This window comes from Sciurus vulgaris, assembly GCF_902686455.1.
Source record: "Sciurus vulgaris genome assembly, chromosome: 7".
Taxonomy (NCBI): domain Eukaryota; kingdom Metazoa; phylum Chordata; class Mammalia; order Rodentia; family Sciuridae; genus Sciurus; species Sciurus vulgaris.
Genome location: NC_136467.1, coordinates 56863975 through 56882589, shown reverse-complemented (window position 1 = coordinate 56882589; position 18615 = coordinate 56863975). Strand labels below are relative to the sequence as shown.

Sequence of the window (18615 nt, the reverse complement as noted above, 5' to 3'; positions counted from 1 at the left end):
AATGAATTTCAAATGAGATCAGCCATCCACTGCAGAGTTTGGGGCTCTTGAGGGAGCCTCTGTATTGATCAGAAGCTAAGATGAACAACAGAGATTTCATCTTACTCTGAGCACAGCATTAAAAAAATTAAGGGCCAATCATGTAACAATATATTGCCAAATATTATAAAAACAAATTAAAAGAAACTTCAGTGATGGGGATGAGAGATCATAAGCCTGCTGTGACTCAGTCACCTTGGCTTTGGTGTGGCTTCCTCATTTGCCAAGGGGCTGCCAGTCCTTGGAGGGGCACACTGATGAACCCTTCTAGGAATGTATCCCACTCTGTGTGACTTGTGATGCAGACTGACCATGAATACCTGAGGACTTTGGGCAGTGAGCTCTAGGAGGAAATCCACCTTTGCAGGTTTACAGTCTGCAGATAAAGATGGTCATCAGGGAAAACAGAATTGGCAAGCTGTCATTTCTCCTCTCCCTGTGAACTTCAAGAAAATCACATAGAGATCCTTGTGATCCTTTCCTAGAAAGATTGATGATGGTGATGGTGATGGAAACAGAAACTTAAACATCTAGACTGTCCTTTTAAGTTTGGGGAAAACTTAAGCTATGTCTAAAAAGGGGGGAAAATCATTCATTCAATCAATGAGGCAGTCATGTATTCAACAAATGCTTATTGAGCACCTACTTTGAGCCCAGTGCTGATCAAGGTAATGAGGATTCTGCTGAGTGGAGGAGATAAAGTGCCAGTGTTCCCAGTGAGCTAATATTGTTGCAACCAATACACAATAAAATTCAGATTGTGAGAAGCACCGTTCTAAGAAGTGACATACAATATAATGTGATTAAAAGGGACCCCATGTCTAGAGTAGGTGTATAAGGGGGTGACATTTAAGTGAGGATCTGAATGTGAAGGGGTGGTCTTTTATGACTAAAGAAAGAACTTTCCAGGAAGATGTTCTAACTCATGCCAACCTCCTAACGTTTGACTTCTTCAAGGAACCAAGAGGTCTGGGTCACTTCAAGGAACAAGAAGCAGAAGGGTGCCAGTTGGGGTCAGTTATGTTGTCGGGCTCATGTTAGAAGGACTTTCTAAGTCAGTGTTGTGGGATGAGTTAGGTTCCCCTAAAAGACATGTTCAAATCCTAACCTCCAGTACCAATAAATGTTGACTTTTTTTGCAAATAGGGTCTTTGTATATGGAATAGCACTGAAATGAGGCATGTTGGATTAGGGTGGGCATTAATCCAATGACTGGTATCCTTACAGGAAGAGAGAAATTGACACAGACACATATGGAGAATGTCACATGATAATGGAGTGAGATCAGAGTGACACACACAGCTAAGGAACACTGAGGATTGTCAGCAAACAGCAGGAACCCGGAAGAGGAAATGAAGGCTCATCCCCAGGAGACTTCGGAGAGAGCACAGCCCTGCTGACACCTTGATTTCAGACTTCTACCTCCATTGAGAGCTCTTGCTTCAAGTCAAGCAGTTTGTGGTAGTTTGTTACACAGCCCTAGTAAACACATACGGTCAGGAAGAAGAGTTTGGATCTTATGCTAACAGTTACAGAAACAATTAGAGAACTTTATTCAGGAAGACACAACCCAGATTTTGTTTGATAAACATAGAGAATGGGTGGAAAGAGGGAAGGTGACACAAAAGAATACACTAGGAAAGAGGTCACTGCATGGTCCAGGTGACAGACCCCAGTGACTGAACCCGGGTGGCGGTAGGGAGATAGAAACTGGTTGGATTCAGGGTGTGCTTTGAAGACAGAAGTGAGGTTATGAGTGCAAAATCTAGGGAAAATTTTAGGTTCATTCACAAAATCTTTGCTTTGGTAGTATATTTTATGCAAGTTTTAAAACATTAGCATTTGTTTACTTATTGCTGCTTTAGCTAACCTTGGGGGAGTAATCACACTGCTTTTGTCCCTATGTTTCAAAATATTTCTCCTCTCATACTCAAGAAGTAAACCTTCAGCGTGACAGTTCTGGGAGAGGACATAAAGGGGAGGTCATTCACATTCCCACATGTGGGACGTGGACATGGAAAATGGGCATGATGAGTTCAATCATCATCTCTACCCAACCACTGCACTGCAAGGGAGTGGCCGGAAGATGGGACTTAGAGGTAGTTATGGTTTGAATGTGAAGTGTCCCCCAGAAGCTCTTGTGTGAGACAATGCAAGGTTCAGAGGAAAAATGATTGGGTCATGAGAGCCTCAATTCCATAAAATTAATTCCCTAATGGGATTAACTGAGTGGTAACTGCAGGTGGGTAGGGTGTGGCTGGGGGAGGTGGGCATTAGGGGCATGACTTTGGGGTACATATTTTGTATCTGGTGAGTGGAGTCTCTCTCTCTGCCTCCTGATCTTCATGTGAACTGCTTCCCTCTGCCACACTCTTCTGCCTCACCTTGAGCCCCAAGGAATGGAGCCTGCTATCTATGAACTGAGACCTCAGAAACCGTGAGCTCCCAGAAAACTTTTCACAGCAGAGAAAAATCTGACTAAAACAGAGATAGTATCTGGGTTTTGTTGTTGTTGTTTTTATTGTTTACATTTAAAACACAAGAATTTTATTATCATTTTACTCACATTTTTATCATTCTGTGTGACTATCGTTCGAATTCTAGTCCTGCTGCCAACTTACATTAGACTATGAGAAACTCACTTGATGCCTCTGAACTTCATCTTCCAAAGCCATTAATGGGCTAGAGTTGTTGGTTGCTAAGCTCTCTCCCAACTCATAACGCTGTGTACAGACCATACAGTAGACTAATTCTGGAAACAATGAATCTGGGTCCATGCCATATATCAAGTGTTGATTAGAAGAAAAGTAGCATCCTAAATTTCTTTGGCATTGTTTCTGGTAATGTTGAAAACTAAATTATTGTGATCAGTTGAAAGAACTACAAAGAATGGATAAACTCTAAGAAAAATTAAAATACAGAGGAGTTGTATTTTACTGACAGTAGTGCATTCTACTGTCATGTATAACTAATTAAAACAAATAAAAAAGAATAGAAAGCTATAAAAATAGCAAGTTTAATTTTCATAAATGAAAAATATAGTAATTATAATTAAAAACTAAATGGATAGATTTAACAGCATAATAAATACTGATCTATAAATAATAATCACACCAAAATACAGGTAAAATCTGGGCCTTGGAAATTACTGTGGAGCCCAGGGATTACGCAAAGGCTTATGATCTCAGGATAAGGTTTAAACTTGCCCTACTCTCTCCTCCCCACCTCACTATAAGGAAAGTTGCCTCACCACTAGGAGAGGGGGTGTACAGATTCCCTGAGACCTTACACAAATTTACAGCTCAAATTCACAGAATTCAGGTGATCAAGAAAACTTCAGGCTATGAATTTAGTTCAACAATTATTCATTCTGGTAATGTCAAGGTATCTGAAAAAGCAAACACAAATCATCTCCCTAGAAAGGTTTCAAAGAAGTCACAAAAATAATTTTTCAAGGTAAATGAATAACATGGTCCAAAATAACCAAGCACACAGAGAAGCAAGGAACCAAATGAGTAATAAAAACATACAGCAATAAAACCTCAAAAATACTTAAGATATTTAAATCATCAGACTTACATTATAAAATAATTACAATTGTATGTATTAAAGATATAAAGAACATGTTTGAAAACATCTCTGAAGAATAGAAAGCTGGGGAGTGAAGAAAGAGGAGGGGATATGGGGGTAGGAAAGACAGTAGAATGAATCAGACATCATTATCCTATGTGCATATATGACTGTATGACCAGTGTGATTCTATGTCATGTATAACCAGAAAAATTAGAAATTATACTTCATTTATGTATGATGTATCAAAGAGCATAAGTGCATTCCACTGCCATGTATAACTAATTAGTATAAATTTTAAAAAGAATAGAAAGCTATAAAAATAGTGAATTTAACTTTCATAAATGAAAAATACAATAATTACAATTAAAATCTAAATGGATAGATTTAGCAGCATAGTAAATAAAGTTAAAGAGAGAATTGATGAGCTGAATGACATGTCAGAAGAAATTATCCAGAAAGCAGCACGGAGATAATCAGATGAAAATTATGGAAGAGAGGTTAAAACACATGGAGACTATGAAAAGTTTAAACACTGGAGCTTCAGAAAAAAAGGATATACAGAATGGAACAGAGACTATGTTTAAAGAGATAATGGATGAGAATTTTCCAGAGTTGATGAAAGATTTCCGTCTGCAGATTCAGGAAGCCCAACAATCCTAAATAGGATGAATAAAGAAGAAATCCACATATAGACATAACAGAGTAAAATTATGCAGTACCAAAGGAAAGAGCTTAAACATACTAATTACCTTCCAAAAAAAACCCAAATTAGCCTGATGCATAGCTAAATTCTCTAAAACAATGGATCCCAGAAGACAGAAGAAATAATATCTTCAATGTGCTGCAAGGAACTGATTGAACTAGAATACTACACCAAGGAAAGAGTTTTTGTTTCTTTTTTTTTTCCCCCCAAAAGTGAAAGTGAATAAAATATACTTCTGAACAATAAAAACAGATAATCACTAGAGGAATTGTATTAAAGGGACTTCTAAAAAATGCACTGTACCTTAGGCAAAAGGTAAATGACCTTAGGTAAAAAATATGATATGCAAAACTGAATGAAGAACTTCTCAAAAGTGGTAAATAATCAGGTGACTCTAAATAAAAAATGGGTGTATTAAACAATAATAATTCTGTCTTGAGCTAAAAAAGTAAAAAAAAAAATTATGCGCGACAAAAATAATCTGTAAGTGCCTGGGTGGGAGATAGATAGATTAAAAGTGTTCTAAGGTCCTTATATTACCTGAGAAGTAAAGGTACGGTTAACTTTAGAAGACTCTAATAAGTAAGCATGCTATAATGTCTAGAGGAAGTCCCATTACTACAACAGAAAAGAGTGCCTAACTTCCAATTAATAGAGGAGAAAACAGATAATCAAAGAGAACCCAAACAAAGGCAGGAAAGACAGGTAAAAGGAATTTAGAATAGGTGTGAGAAACAGAAAATAAAAAGTAAGATACAGATTTAATCCCAAATGTATCAGTAATTTCTTTTCATATAAATGGAATAAATACCTAGTTAAAATACAAAGATTGTTGTTCTAGGGTTATCAATTGAAATGTGCCCCTGAAAATGATGCTGATATTCTACCTCCAGAACCTATAAATGTAATCTTATTTGAAAATAGGGTCTTTGCCAATCATCAAGTTATGATGAAGTCATTAGGGTGGGTCCTGATCCAGTATGTCTGGTATCCTTATGCGATGAAGATATTTGGACTCAGAGACGGACATGCAGAGACGAAGATACAGGAAGTCACCAACAAACCAAGGAAAACCTGACATTGTCTGAAGCTAAGAGGACATAGAACATATTTTTCCCTGCAGAACTCAGAAAGGACCAACATCACCAACATTGTGATAGTAGACTTCTAGCTTCCAAATTGTGAGACAAATTCCAACTCTTAAGTCATCCAGTTTGCTCTATTTTGTTACAGCAGCTCTGGGAAAGAAATGCACTAGATTTTGTTGTTGTTGTCCTTGTTCTTGTTTGCATTTTAATTGCGCTCTCTCTTCTTTCTCCTCCTGTTGTGGACAAACCCTTTGTTGAAGCTCTAACTTACAATGAGAAGCATTTGGAGATGGAGCCTTGAGAGGTAATTAGGTTCAGATGAGGCTGTTAGGATGGGGCCTCCACGATGGAATTAGTGTCCTTAAAAGAAGAGCAAGAGAGTCCAGCGCTTACTCTTTTTTTTTTTTTTTTTTTAATTTATTTATTTATTTTATTTATTTTTTTTTATTGTAAACAAATGGGATACATGTTGTTTCTCTGTTTGTACATGGCGTAAAGGCATACCATTTGTGTAATCATAAATTTACATAGAGTAATGTTGTTTGATTCATTCTGTTATTTTTTTCCCTTCCCCCCACCCCTCCCACCCCTCTTTACCCTCTATACAGTACTTCCTTCCTCCATACTTGCCCCCCTCCCTAACCCTAACTCTAACCCTAACACTAACCCTTCCCTCCCCCCCATTATGTGTCATCCTCCACTTATTAGCGATATCATTCGTCCTTTGGCTTTTTGAGATTGGCTTATCTCACTTAGCATGATATTCTCCAATTTCATCCATTTGCCTGCAAATGCCATAATTTTATCATTCTTTATGGCTGAGTAATATTCCATTGTATATATATATACCACAGTTTCTTTATCCATTCGTCAATTGAAGGACATCTAGGTTGGTTCCACAGTCTGGCTATTGTGAATTGAGCAGCTATGAACATTGATGTGGCTGTATCTCTGTAGTATGCTGATTTTAAGTCCTTTGGGTATAGGCCAAGGAGTGGGATAGCTGGGTCAAATGGAGGGTCCATTCCAAGTTTTCTAAGGAATCTCCACACTGCTTTCCAGAGTGGCTGCACTAATTTGCAGCCCCACCAGCAATGTATGAGTGTACCTTTCTCCCCACATCCTCGCCAACACCTGTTGTTGCTCGTATTCTTGATAATCGCCATTCTAATTGGGGTGAGATGGAATCTTAGGGTGGTTTTGATTTGCATTTCTCTTATTACTAGAGATGTTGAACATTTTTCCATATGTTTGTTGATTGCTTGTAGATCTTCTTCTGTGAAGTGTCTATTCATTTCCTTAGCCCATTTGTCGACTGGATTATTTGAATTCTTGGAGTAGAGTTTTTTGAGTTCTTTATAGATTCTGGAGATTAGTGCTCTATCTGAAGTATGATTGGCAAAGATATTCTCCCACTCTGTAGGCTCTTTCTTCGCATTGCTGATAGTTTCCTTTGCTGAGAGAAAGCTTTTTAGTTTGAATCTATCCCAGTGGTTGATTCTAGCTTTTATTTCTTGTGCTATGGGAGTCCTGTTAAGGAAGTCTGATCCTAGACCAACAAGGTGAAGATTTGGACCTACTTTTTCTTCTATAATCTGCAGGGTCTCTGGTCTGATTCCGAGGTCCTTAATCCATTTTGAGTTTAGTTTCGTGCATGGTGAGAGATATGGGTTTAGTTTCATTCTGTTGCATATGGATTTCCAATTCTCCCAGCACCATTTGTTGAAGAGGCTATCTTTTCTCCATTGCATATTTTTGGCCCCTTTGTCTAGTATGAGAAAATTGTATTTATTTGGGTTTGTGTCCGTGTCCTCTATTCTGTACCATTGATCTACCCAATATCACCCTGATACCTAAACCAGACAGAGACTCATCAAGGAAAGAAAATTTCAGACCAATATCCTTAATGAACATCGACACAAAAATTCTCAACAAAATTTTAGCAAATCACATACAAAAACATATTAAAAAGATAGTGCACCATGATCAAGTGGGTTTCATCCCAGGGATGCAAGGTTGGTTCAACATCAGGAAATCAATAAACGTAATTCACCATATTAATAGACTTAAAGTCAAGAATCACATGATTATTTCAATAGATGCAGAAAAAGCATTTGATAAAATGCAGCACCCCTTCATGCTCAAAACACTAGAAAAAATAGGGATAGTGGGAACATTCCTTAACATTGTAAAGGCCATTTATGCTAAGCCCATGGCTAATATCATTCTAAATGGTGAAAAACTGAAAGCATTCCCCCTAAAAACTGGAACAAGGCAGGGATGCCCTCTTTCACCACTTCTATTCAACATCGTTCTTGAGACTCTAGCCAGAGCAATTAGACAAACCAAAGAAATTAAAGGGATACGAATTGGAAAAGAAGAACTGAAACTATCCCTGTTCGCTGATGACATGATTATATATTTAGAGGAACCTGGAAATTCCACCAGAAAACTCTTAGAACTCATAAGTGAATTCAGTAAAGTAGCAGGTTACAAGATCAATGCCCATAAATCCAACGCATTTTTATACATAAGTGATGAATCTTCAGAAAGAGAAATTAGGAAATCTACCCCATTCACAATAGCCTCGAAAAAAATAAAATACTTGGGAATCAATCTCACAAAAGAGGTGAAAGACCTCTACAATGAGAACTATACAACACTAAAGAAAGAAATTAAAGAACACCTTAGAAGATGGAAAGATCTTCCATGTTCTTGGATAGGAAGAATTAATATTGTCAAAATGGCCATACTACCTAAAGTGCTATACAAATTCAATGCAATTCCAATTAAAATCCCAATTGTGTACCTTACAGAAATAGAGCAAGCAATTATGAAATTCATCTGGAAGAATAAGAAACCCAGAATAGCTAAAGCAATCCTTAGCAGGAAGAGTGAAACAGGGGGTATTGCAATACCAGATCTTCAACTCTACTACAAAGCAATAGTAACAAAAACGGCATGGTACAGCGCTTACTCTTGTTTCACCACATGAGGACACAGTGAGAAGGCAGCCATTGGCAATAGAGTCTCATCAGCTCTGGACCCTGCTGGTCCTTCGTCTTGCATTTCAAACTGTAAGAAGATAAATTTCTGCATTTAAGACACCCAGTCTGGGCAGAGGTATTTTGTCATGGCAGCCAAGCTGACTAAAGCATCTCCCCACCCCCATTAAAGGAAGGATGGTTTTGTGCATGTCCCTACCTATCCCTTTCTTTGGGGACACACATTTCTCCTTTAGACTCACTCTTTCTTCAAACAAAACTCCTTCAGGATTCTGAGGGGAGCAGGGTTGTAGGGTTAGGGGAAATTGAATAATTTAGCTTGCTTAACTTCAGACTTTAATCTACTTGCCTGGTAGAAATGCAAATTGTTTCCAGTAACAAGAAGTTTGTGGCCAATGACCTAATTCCACTCCTAAGAGCCAACTGGATCCACTCATACCTTTTCTCCCTCCTCATGGGGGAGAGATTAAATACCCAAGAAATAAAAGCATTCTATCCTTTGTCATTGAGGCCAGTTTTGAGCAAATCTGGGATCCTAACTAAATAATCTTTGCACCAAAAGTTCATTAGGAAGATAAAATCGTCCAGGTACAATATACTATGGGCATTGCAATGAAATCAGAAGATGCTTCGAGGTGGGAGGGAACTGTGCCTTTCAGAGATGCAAATGATGTGGGGGGAGGATGAGGATGCAGGAGATTCTCCCACCAGCTCTGTGTTGGGCCTAGAGAGGTGCAAAACTAGTGAGGAGGTGGAGCAGGCTGCCGCTCTGCCTGGGGTGGGGAAGAAAGATTTAATCTTGCTCCTGAGAAGGAAGACAAGAAAGACACCATGAAACTATATCCCAGGGGACCAGGAGCAAGAAGGAAGAAGGAAAACCATGAGTGCATAAAGTAGAATTCAGAAAAAACTGTTCTATCATTGAGAATCATTCAATGACACCCTGTCTGTCCACCATGCCCTGTGGCCCAAATAATCTTGGATAGAAACAACACATTTCAAGGAATGCTTGGTGTAATTCGATTTCTTACAGAAACTGGGGAGGGGACTAAGTTCTGTACATCAGCAGCAGTAGGTCAAAACAATCAGCCCTGTTGGTGACAGAGGAGACACTGGAAATGTGTTTCCATGTATCCTGCTCACAGCAGAGCTCAGAGCAGGGGGTGTTGGAGCCAGCTTATATTAATCCATCAGAGATGACTTCAAGTCTCAGGAATATTGCATGTTGATAATTAAACAGCCATTATTAAAAGTCAAAGTGTATGTTCTTACAATTAAGTAAAGCTTATTAAAAACAAATGGCATCAATACTCAAACCTCATCACTTTCTAATCATTTTACTTGGCACCTGAACCACCAAAGCTGTGCTTCTGAACATCCTTTTCAAGCCCATGTTCAGGTTCACCACAATATAGCTCAAAATTGGCTACATGAGGAATATCTTCACCTTGGAAATTGGCAAATGCAGCAGATTAGGGCTGGATTTATTATAGTGTTCACTGACAGACTTAAGAAAGAGATGGGTAAAATGTTAAAAATGCCAATTAAAAGTGTTTAAGTCTTAAAAGTGTCCTTTCTGTGGTTGTTGCATTAGCAGTGGCACAAAAATCTAAAATTCTTTTTTGTTTTCAACAACTATCATCTAATTTGCAATTTTGACTAGCAAGATGGAAATCCCACATCAGAATTAGCTGTACCTACAGAAGAGAAGTTAGAGTTCATCCTTGGAGCAAACACTTCCTATCTCTTCAAAAAGATTTCAGTAGTGCTTTCAGTCAGGAAATTAAAGAAGATTTACCTGCTGATTGTGGGGAGTCTCTGAATGAAAGGCCTAAGCCAATAGCAGATGCTTTGAACTAAGAATGTTCTGTTTGAGGGTGAAGGCAGCTATTTTCATAGTGGAGTTACTCTTCACAGAAGATAGGATGCTAAGAGGCTTTTGCTTCCTTTGTCAGAGATGACAAGGGAGCAGTAAGGCCATAAAATGTGATGTTCTCACAGTGGCAAGCATGCCCTAGCAATGTGGCTGCTGGCCTGAGGTCAAGAGAGAGATGACCAGATGGGCCCTCGTAGGGGACCTGACCTATGAACTCCAGGGAACATGACTGCCATTTTAACCCTTCCTTTTCTGCCTATGATTCACTCATGTTATCCTCAAGACTCAGAAGTAGTTCAAGCTCACTACTGTTAACTGTGCTTGGGTCTTGAAGGGAGAAGCTCATGTCAGTTCTTGGACCAGAAAGAGCTCCCGTATGTGCAGGAACACAGAGGTGATTGACAGAGCAGCTTGGGACAACACCAGGCAAGAAGTGACAAACATCCACCAGCACAGTCCTGGATGCAGGCAGCACAATGAGGCTTCCTTAGACTCTCCAGGAGAAGAGCCTGCCAAAGGCTCCAAGTCATATTATTTTTTTATGATAATATTCATATCAGTACATTGCTATACTATTATTGACATAAGAAATTATATTTTATTATTTTATAATATTGATGTTATTGCTGTATTATTTTATTGTTTTATATTGTTCAGAGACTCGTATCATGCTATAACAATAGTTCTTGTTCTCCTTTCAGGGTCCAACTATCTGGTTAGTCTTCTCCCCAAGAACATGTTCCCCTTCAAATAGAAGGCCATAAACTGCTAGAATTGAGTCTGTAAGAAATGTTTACAGTAAAGGTAATCAGACTCTGATGAAGGGCTTGGAAGCATATTCTTAGCAACAAAATACAAAATCTTTAAGGTCGGACCAAGTAAGATCTTATTTCACTTGGTCAGGAATTCTTTTTAATAACTTCTGTCTCCTAACTATGTCCCAGATAGCTAAAATTGCCAAATTAGTGGGCATTTGGTAAATGGAGTGAGACTGTCCAATGTCCTTGCTGGTTTCTCCACAATTAAGGTACTGTCATTAATGGTAAAATGGGGGTGTCACAGTCCAGGGAATTGTCCAAATAAAACTCGGGAGAGCTAATAGGCTGCCAACTTTATTTTGCCAACTAAGGATATTTTTAAATTACCAAATCCTATCAGCATTTAACATTTAATGAAAAAAAGAACTATTTTACCACAAAAATAATAGCAAGCAGATATATTTCCAAATAAAGGATAATCCTGCAAGCAGAATCATTTTAGCTTTATGAAGATTTCAAATGGTTATTTTTCTCATGTCATCATGATGGGTGAGAACATCATTCAGACTGGCACCTGGTTTGGAGTTATTCTTCTAGAACATTAAACTCACGACTTGAGAAGCTGCCCATTGTTTCTTGGCCTGAAATAATTCTCATGCATTTTCCTAAATATATGGGAAGCAGACTCTAAAAAGAGTTGTGGCTTGTTGTTCCCAGAAAAGAAATCCTATGGAGTAATGAAAACAACCTGCTGGCTTTGTGCAGGACCTGTATTGCCAACCAACCCACCAAAAAACTCTCATCCTGACCTGAGGTGTCTCTGAGCATCAGGAGCATTGAAAATGGTCCTTTTAAGGAGAGAGGAAAAGTGCAAAATCAGGTCCATTCCATGGAGTGAATTTCCATTCTTCCTGGCTCCAAAAATGCTGTGTCTGTTGGTAATTTTTATTCTTGGGTCACAGCCCCCAGGGGAGCAGGAAGAAGGCCAAAGAGAAGAAAGAAGTTCTCAGTATGTTTCTTCAGAGGCTGGACTTGCTTCTTGGCTCTATAAATAGAAGGGCTGCCCAGACCCAGCCCTCCAGATGCAATTCCCAGATGCCAGCAATAGCACAGGCACCTGAGTAGGTGACACCTGCCCTGGGCCAGCTTCAGAGACACACCTCTAAAGTTGACACACCATGAGTGAAAAAGGTTCCCTGTGTCGGAAAGCCCAACAATGACAGAAGATTTTACCTCATGAGATGACTGAATAAAAGCTATTTTTTTCCTACAAAAAAAAAAAAAAAAAAAAAAAAGGCCCCAAAATAACTTGGAGTAACCCACCTTCCCCACACCTACTATCTTTATTTTCCAGCATTTGGAAGATCTGGGAGAACCAAAGGGATAAAGGTTGAATTCATTATCAACTCTTTCAGAAACTCTTTCTGCTGACCTGAAATAATTTCCATACATTTTCCTAATATATGAGAGTTAATTGCCAATTTGCATTTTGGTTTCAGTATTAGGTCTCAAGATGGAAACACAAACCTTAACCTCAAGAAAAATAAATGGAGGAAAACTTCTGAAACTCATTTCCTAATGCCCAAAAGGCTTGTAGAGAACAAGCAGAATATTCTTTCTTCTCCAGTAGCCCCTTCAAAATACATCCTGGGGAAGGAGCTGCCCCTCAGGTTTGGGTTGGTTTCTGTGATTGTGGTTACATCTGAGGACTTACTCTCTCTCCCAGCCTCTCCAAATCATTGTCAGTTCTTAAAAGGGTCACAGGATTTTAAATGTTGCCTCCTTTGCCCTCTTGTAGCCAAACTGAAATCAGCACCTTTTAAATTGTGAATTAACACCCTGAATTTTCCTGATGGATGCCCATTTTGAGAGGACTCTTCTACATCCTTTGATACTGGTCTGCTTGTGTTATTAATTTAAATGGCTCAGGAACATCATCTGCTTCTACTAAAAGGAATGACGAACAAATTCTGGGAAGTGGCTTCAAGAGCCACCCCAGTAAGAACAGTCAGGGAAAGCTCAGTGTCAGAAACACTAATTCAGATGTGGGGTTTAATAACCTGTGTTCAGCTATGACCCCAAAATCTGCTCGCCTTAAAACTTCCCCATCTGGCGTAATTTGCTTTCTCCACTCATAAAAAGGCACGTGACAGCAGGCATTCTGTGCCACGTTGTAACAATGAGGCCTTGTCCCTCGCGTGCTGCCTGGAGAGAGGCTTATTTCCCATCCTGTGTTTACCAAGCTCTCAATCTTTCCCTGTGTTTTGCAGTGGGGTTCTGCCTAAGCCCCAGGGGACCCCAGCCCAACACCAGTTCATTGAAGGAGACGATGGAGCCATACCTTGTACCCGGGTTTCCGCCCTCTTTTCTTTGGCATCTTCACTGCTGGTAAGGAGCCAGCAGAAGTAGAATAAAGGTTATGGACTGCCATCTTCACAGGTGTGGAGTGGAGCGGGGGTCGGCCTCGCTTTCTCCCCGGGATCCTCTGCGACTGCATCTCTGCTGGTGCCAGTCTTACAGAATGAGGTAACAAACCACTCACAGGCAGACGAGGTGCTAAGAGTCCAGACATGAAGCAAAACAAAAACAGAAGTGTTTGTTTGATTTGCAAGGCAAACAGATCCAGTTTGGTGATTTGGGCAATACCTACCGTTTATTGGAGGGGACAACCAACTAGGCGAGTGCCAGGAACCCCAGGGGTATTCACAGTGCTGCTGGGCTCAGGGAGTTGACTGGCTCCCTAGTACAATTTCAAGGATAGTAATTCTCCAGGGGCCTATAGTGAAGCAGGGAAGATACTGGCTAGGTAGAGCACACAATCGATGCCTGGCAACCAATGCCCCTGATGATGTCATCAATGCCAACATGACTTTATGTCTCATTTTCTCAGTTCAACTTAGGACTATTATAATAATGGTATGAAATAAACACAGTCATTATCTCATATATACTCCTATTCCTTTGGTTGGGTTGTAAAATGTCATGATCTCTTTCTCCCACGAAAGAAATTTAACAGTATAATTGTATTCAATTGGATGATTCTTTCGATCAAACCGTAGACAAAGATTTCCATACAGAGATGTTCATTTTAACATAATTTAGAATTGCAAAAATAAAATGAATACAACTCAAATAACAAGCAACAAGGGAATAGTTAATATCTACAGAATAAAACAATCAACTTGTTAAAAGCCTTTAGCAACACTCTTTGCATAACATATGCTGAGAGAAAGAAGCAACACACAAATTATGCAAAGATTGATTTGGCAAAAAGCGGAAGACGTACCAAAACACTGCCAAGGGAAAAATGTTGGGACTGAGGGTAAGTGTCACCATGTGTAATGCTTTGTGCAGATCCCCTGTGGTCTAATAACCCTAGCATAGAATCACAAGCTTCTGAGGTAGAGTCACCTAAACCCCAGAATTAGATTGCTGGAACATTCAGAAATGTACTGAGTGGGCAGAACATCAGACTTCACCTCCGACTGATGTCAGGTGATAAAACTCATCTCTAAGGATTAGTGCAAGCTTCCAAGGCTGCAGAAGGAGTTGGAGAAGATGATGGCAGTGGTCCTTATGTCCTGGCCAGGCAGCAGTGGGGGACTAGACTGCTTTACCCAGGAAGCAAAATATGAAATAGAGGAAATTCTTAAAAACATGACAGGGGAAAATTAGGACATTGTTTATGAAGTTCAGGGCACTTTTTAAATTCTCTGAATATTAACAATATTCTATCAATAATCTTGATTGTTCTTAGAAATACCATATTTAGTACATAGAATTTTAAACTATTAATATTTTATGGAATGTACTGTTGAAGATTTTTGATAGAGGAATGAGCTGTTAAAGATGTCGATTTTCCCAGTTTTGGTAAGCATAAGAAAAACACCCCATCTCACTGATTCTAAAATATGTATTTTTTTTACACATTAACATCTCTGAAATTAGGGTGCACCCTAGCACCTTTAGTATGTCAGAATACCGAGGGAGCATTTTTTCTTTCCTAATGGTACATAAAATAACAGCATGATATAATTAAAGGCATCTTAGAATCAATGAATTATGATCAGTGAACATAAACTCACTAATATGGAAGCAAAAACAAATCATTCTGGTTCTAGACTTAGCATCTGGATTCCACAACACCAATAAATACCCCAAATATCCTTCTTTTTTAGAAAAGTGGCCGCCAAAGATATTGAAGAACCAGAAAAATTTATTTAATAAGATTTCTATTATGTGAAACTTGTCTGAGTTCCATTTTGACCTATCATCATCAAGTTTCTGCTTCTTTATTAGTTAATCTGTGCAGATTTAGGAAACAAGAATTGTTCCTCTCGTGGAGGAAGGACTTCTTTACATTTCTAGTTGTCTTTAGTGAAGAGGTAGCAACTTCCCATTAACATTAAGATCAACAGACAAGAGAAAAGCCACCCTGGAGGAGAAGGCATGAAGTTCTCTGCTCTTTTGAGAAGAGTCCCCTCAAAGGGTCCTGCTCTGCTGAGACCCTCCCTCCCTAACAGGTTTGAAAGGTAAAGTTAATCAGCACAATATCCTAAGAATGTTTTCTTTCAAAAATCAATTGTATTTGTAAACATCACTAACAATGGAAAACAGAATTTAAATGATAACAAAATGTCAAATACAAGTAAAATCTAGTCAGAATTTTCATCATTTAAAATGAAACAATATTCCAAAATTTTTGTCAAAATGTCAGAAATTTTTCCTAAAAATAAAAATTTTAGAATATCTTTTCACTGGATTTTTCTGAGGTTCTACTTTCCTCACCCTGTGAAGAGGAAAATCCAGGGCTATGCTGCTCTGCACTTCTTGCCTTCCACAGGAACACACCAGTTGAAAAGAATGTGATGAACTTTCTGGACCTTTAAGTCTTATCAACAAATTTCATGCTAATGGAGCAACTAGGAGCCATCGTTAGTGGACGGCTAGTCAGACACCACCTCCCAGTCTCCTCACTTCACCACACCTGGATAATGACATATTTCATCCATTAAGCAGGAATGTGTTCCTCAATTCCTTGTCACAAATAAAAATAATTTTAAGTAATAAGGCTGCTTAAGTGAGTAAATAAGTGAATTTATTTGGGGGATTCTCTAAATATCTCCTTGGGATAATTTTATAGAGCTTGGGGAAAGGACTTCTAACGCTGTCCTTTCAATAGCAGGCCTTGCCACTTTGAAGAAGATAGTGGCTAAAGTGGACGCCTCCCCCGCCAAATCTCCTTTTCCAAAACTGAGTCACGAACAAAAGGAGCAAAATTAACAAAGAGACATACTGAAAATAAGAAAGAGACCCAACCTATGCACACAGTGGAAACAAGATAGATGGATATTGTTTTATTTTGTTTTCTAGGGAGAACATAACTGTGGATGATAGACAATGAACATTTATCAGAGATTTCAAGAAAATTTCAAACCTAATAAGAAAGGGCAATACTCAAATATATATTCAAGAGGCTGTCTGCCAGAATGAAGAGCCCTTCTGTGTCGTAAGAAAATTTAAGAATGAAGGCTGGGGTTGTGGCTCAGAGGTAGAATGATTGCCCAACATGTATGAGACACTGGCTTTGATTCTCAGCACTGCATGTAAATAAATAAAATAAAGGTCCTTTGACAACTAAAAAAAAAAATTAAAAAAAAATTTAAGAACGAACAACACAAGTTCTAGTGAAAATAATATAAAGGGAAAACATTGTACATGTGTAGGCAGAACCAACGGGTCATTTATAGTGGAAGATAGAAACAGGCTCCTTCCCTTCAGCACCATTACCTAGAAAATAATGGAGTCACCTTGCTGGCCTTCTCCCACACCCAGGCATTTATAGTTGTCCACTTGACTCACCACAGGGCCTTTGCTGGAATGCTCTTTGTTCCCCTCTGGTTTACCCTTCTCTTGTGGATCAGTCAGCTTGTGGTAGAAATGCCCTGAGTTCTCATTAGGGTTTCCTAAATCAGAGTTTCTCAGCTGTGACGCAGGCTGCACATAAAGCACATGCCATGCCACTTGGACAAGGCAGGTGGATGGGAACATGGGGCTTATGTGACCTGCTGTGTCCCTCACCTAGCAGTCATTTGTCTTCAGCCATCACCCATGACATTGTGGCAGCTAACTTATTTACAGAGAAGGCAAAATCCCAGACCCTTCTCAGTTCCCCATTCAGAGTTAATAAGAAGTAGAAGGACTCAAATGAAGAAAACAATATATTTTTTTAAATCCTATTAAGCTCTTAAATAAGACTTGAAAGAAAAAAAAAATAATCATTCTAATATCAGACAGAAGAATATTTTTAAAATAGAATTTTTGCCTACTCAGGTGTGGTGTTCCATGCCTGTAATCTCAATGACTGGAACTACTGAGGTAGGAGGATGACAAGTTCAAGATCAACCTCAGTAACTCCTGTCTCAAAATAAAGAATAGAAAGGACCAGGATGCGGCTCAGTAGTAGAGTGCCCCCTGAATTCAAGCCCTAGTACCAACACACACACACACACACAATTTTCACCTAAATTATCACATTAAAATCCAAATGATTTTAGAAAAAGACTGGCAAAGCATTCAGTGAAGGAGACTCACCCTGCTGGTTACTAAAATAGAGAATAAAATCACCACATAGGCAGCAATATAGTACAGGGGTATCAATTGGACTAATAAAGAAGTTATTCCAGAAATTACATAATTTAAATTTCCATTTAAAAAAAATTGATAACATTCCATATCAACATAGGAAAGTTCAATAAATAATCTGTGGACAATTGGCATTAAGAAATAAATCAAACTTCAGCTATATTTCAGCAAAAATATTCTAGTGATACTCAAGACTTCAATATCTTAAGTACTGAAGACAATAGTCAACATTTTTGCATTTTTATACTTTTGGGATAGTGTGCAGAAAACCTAGGAAGCAGAACTAGGAAGACTGACAGAAATGACTACATGAAACACAATACTTTCACACAGCCAAAGCAAAATCATGAAAAAGATTGAAAATAAAGGACAAGCTAAAGAACCTATTTGTTACATGTGGCACCAATCAAAGGTTAATACAAAAACCTCAGATAATTGAGTTAAGGTGAACCCCTCAATAGAAAAATTGGCAAAAGACAGACATTTAAGCAAGGGAGGGAAGAGAGCAAGGGTCTGCTTCTCTGGACCCTGAGAGAACCAGAACAAACAGCCAATTATCACCAGAAAAGATTGGAATTTAACTGGTAACTCCCCACAAAATGTGTCAATCCTCAGCAGTATCATTTGTCCATTATCAGATTGATAAACGTGGAAGCCCCTGGTAACACTCCATGTTGGTGGAGGGGTGACAGATAAGGCATTCCCCCTTACTGTTGTCAGGAGTGGACATTGACTGACCTTTCTGCAGGACAATTTGAATGTCACTTAAAAACTTAATACACACAAATCTCCTGATCCAACCTTATTACTCCTAAGGATGTGTTGTTAAAAAAAAAAAAAAATCTAAGACAAGAACAAAGATATATGGCCAAGGGTACTCATTACAGCATTATTTATAATCATGAAATATTGAAAGCAATCAAAATGT

General features: G+C 38.7%; 1 protein-coding gene across 1 annotated transcript in view; it reads right to left on the bottom strand.

The window, feature by feature from the left end:
• SCML4 (Scm polycomb group protein like 4) overlaps positions 1-18615 on the bottom strand; it is a gene marked incomplete at its 5' end in the record, with an annotated part of 99163 nt that overhangs the window by 41343 nt on the left and 39205 nt on the right. The window contains 1 exon segment of the mRNA XM_079146312.1: positions 13384-13598. Coding sequence (XP_079002438.1) covers positions 13384-13598 — 215 coding nt within the window.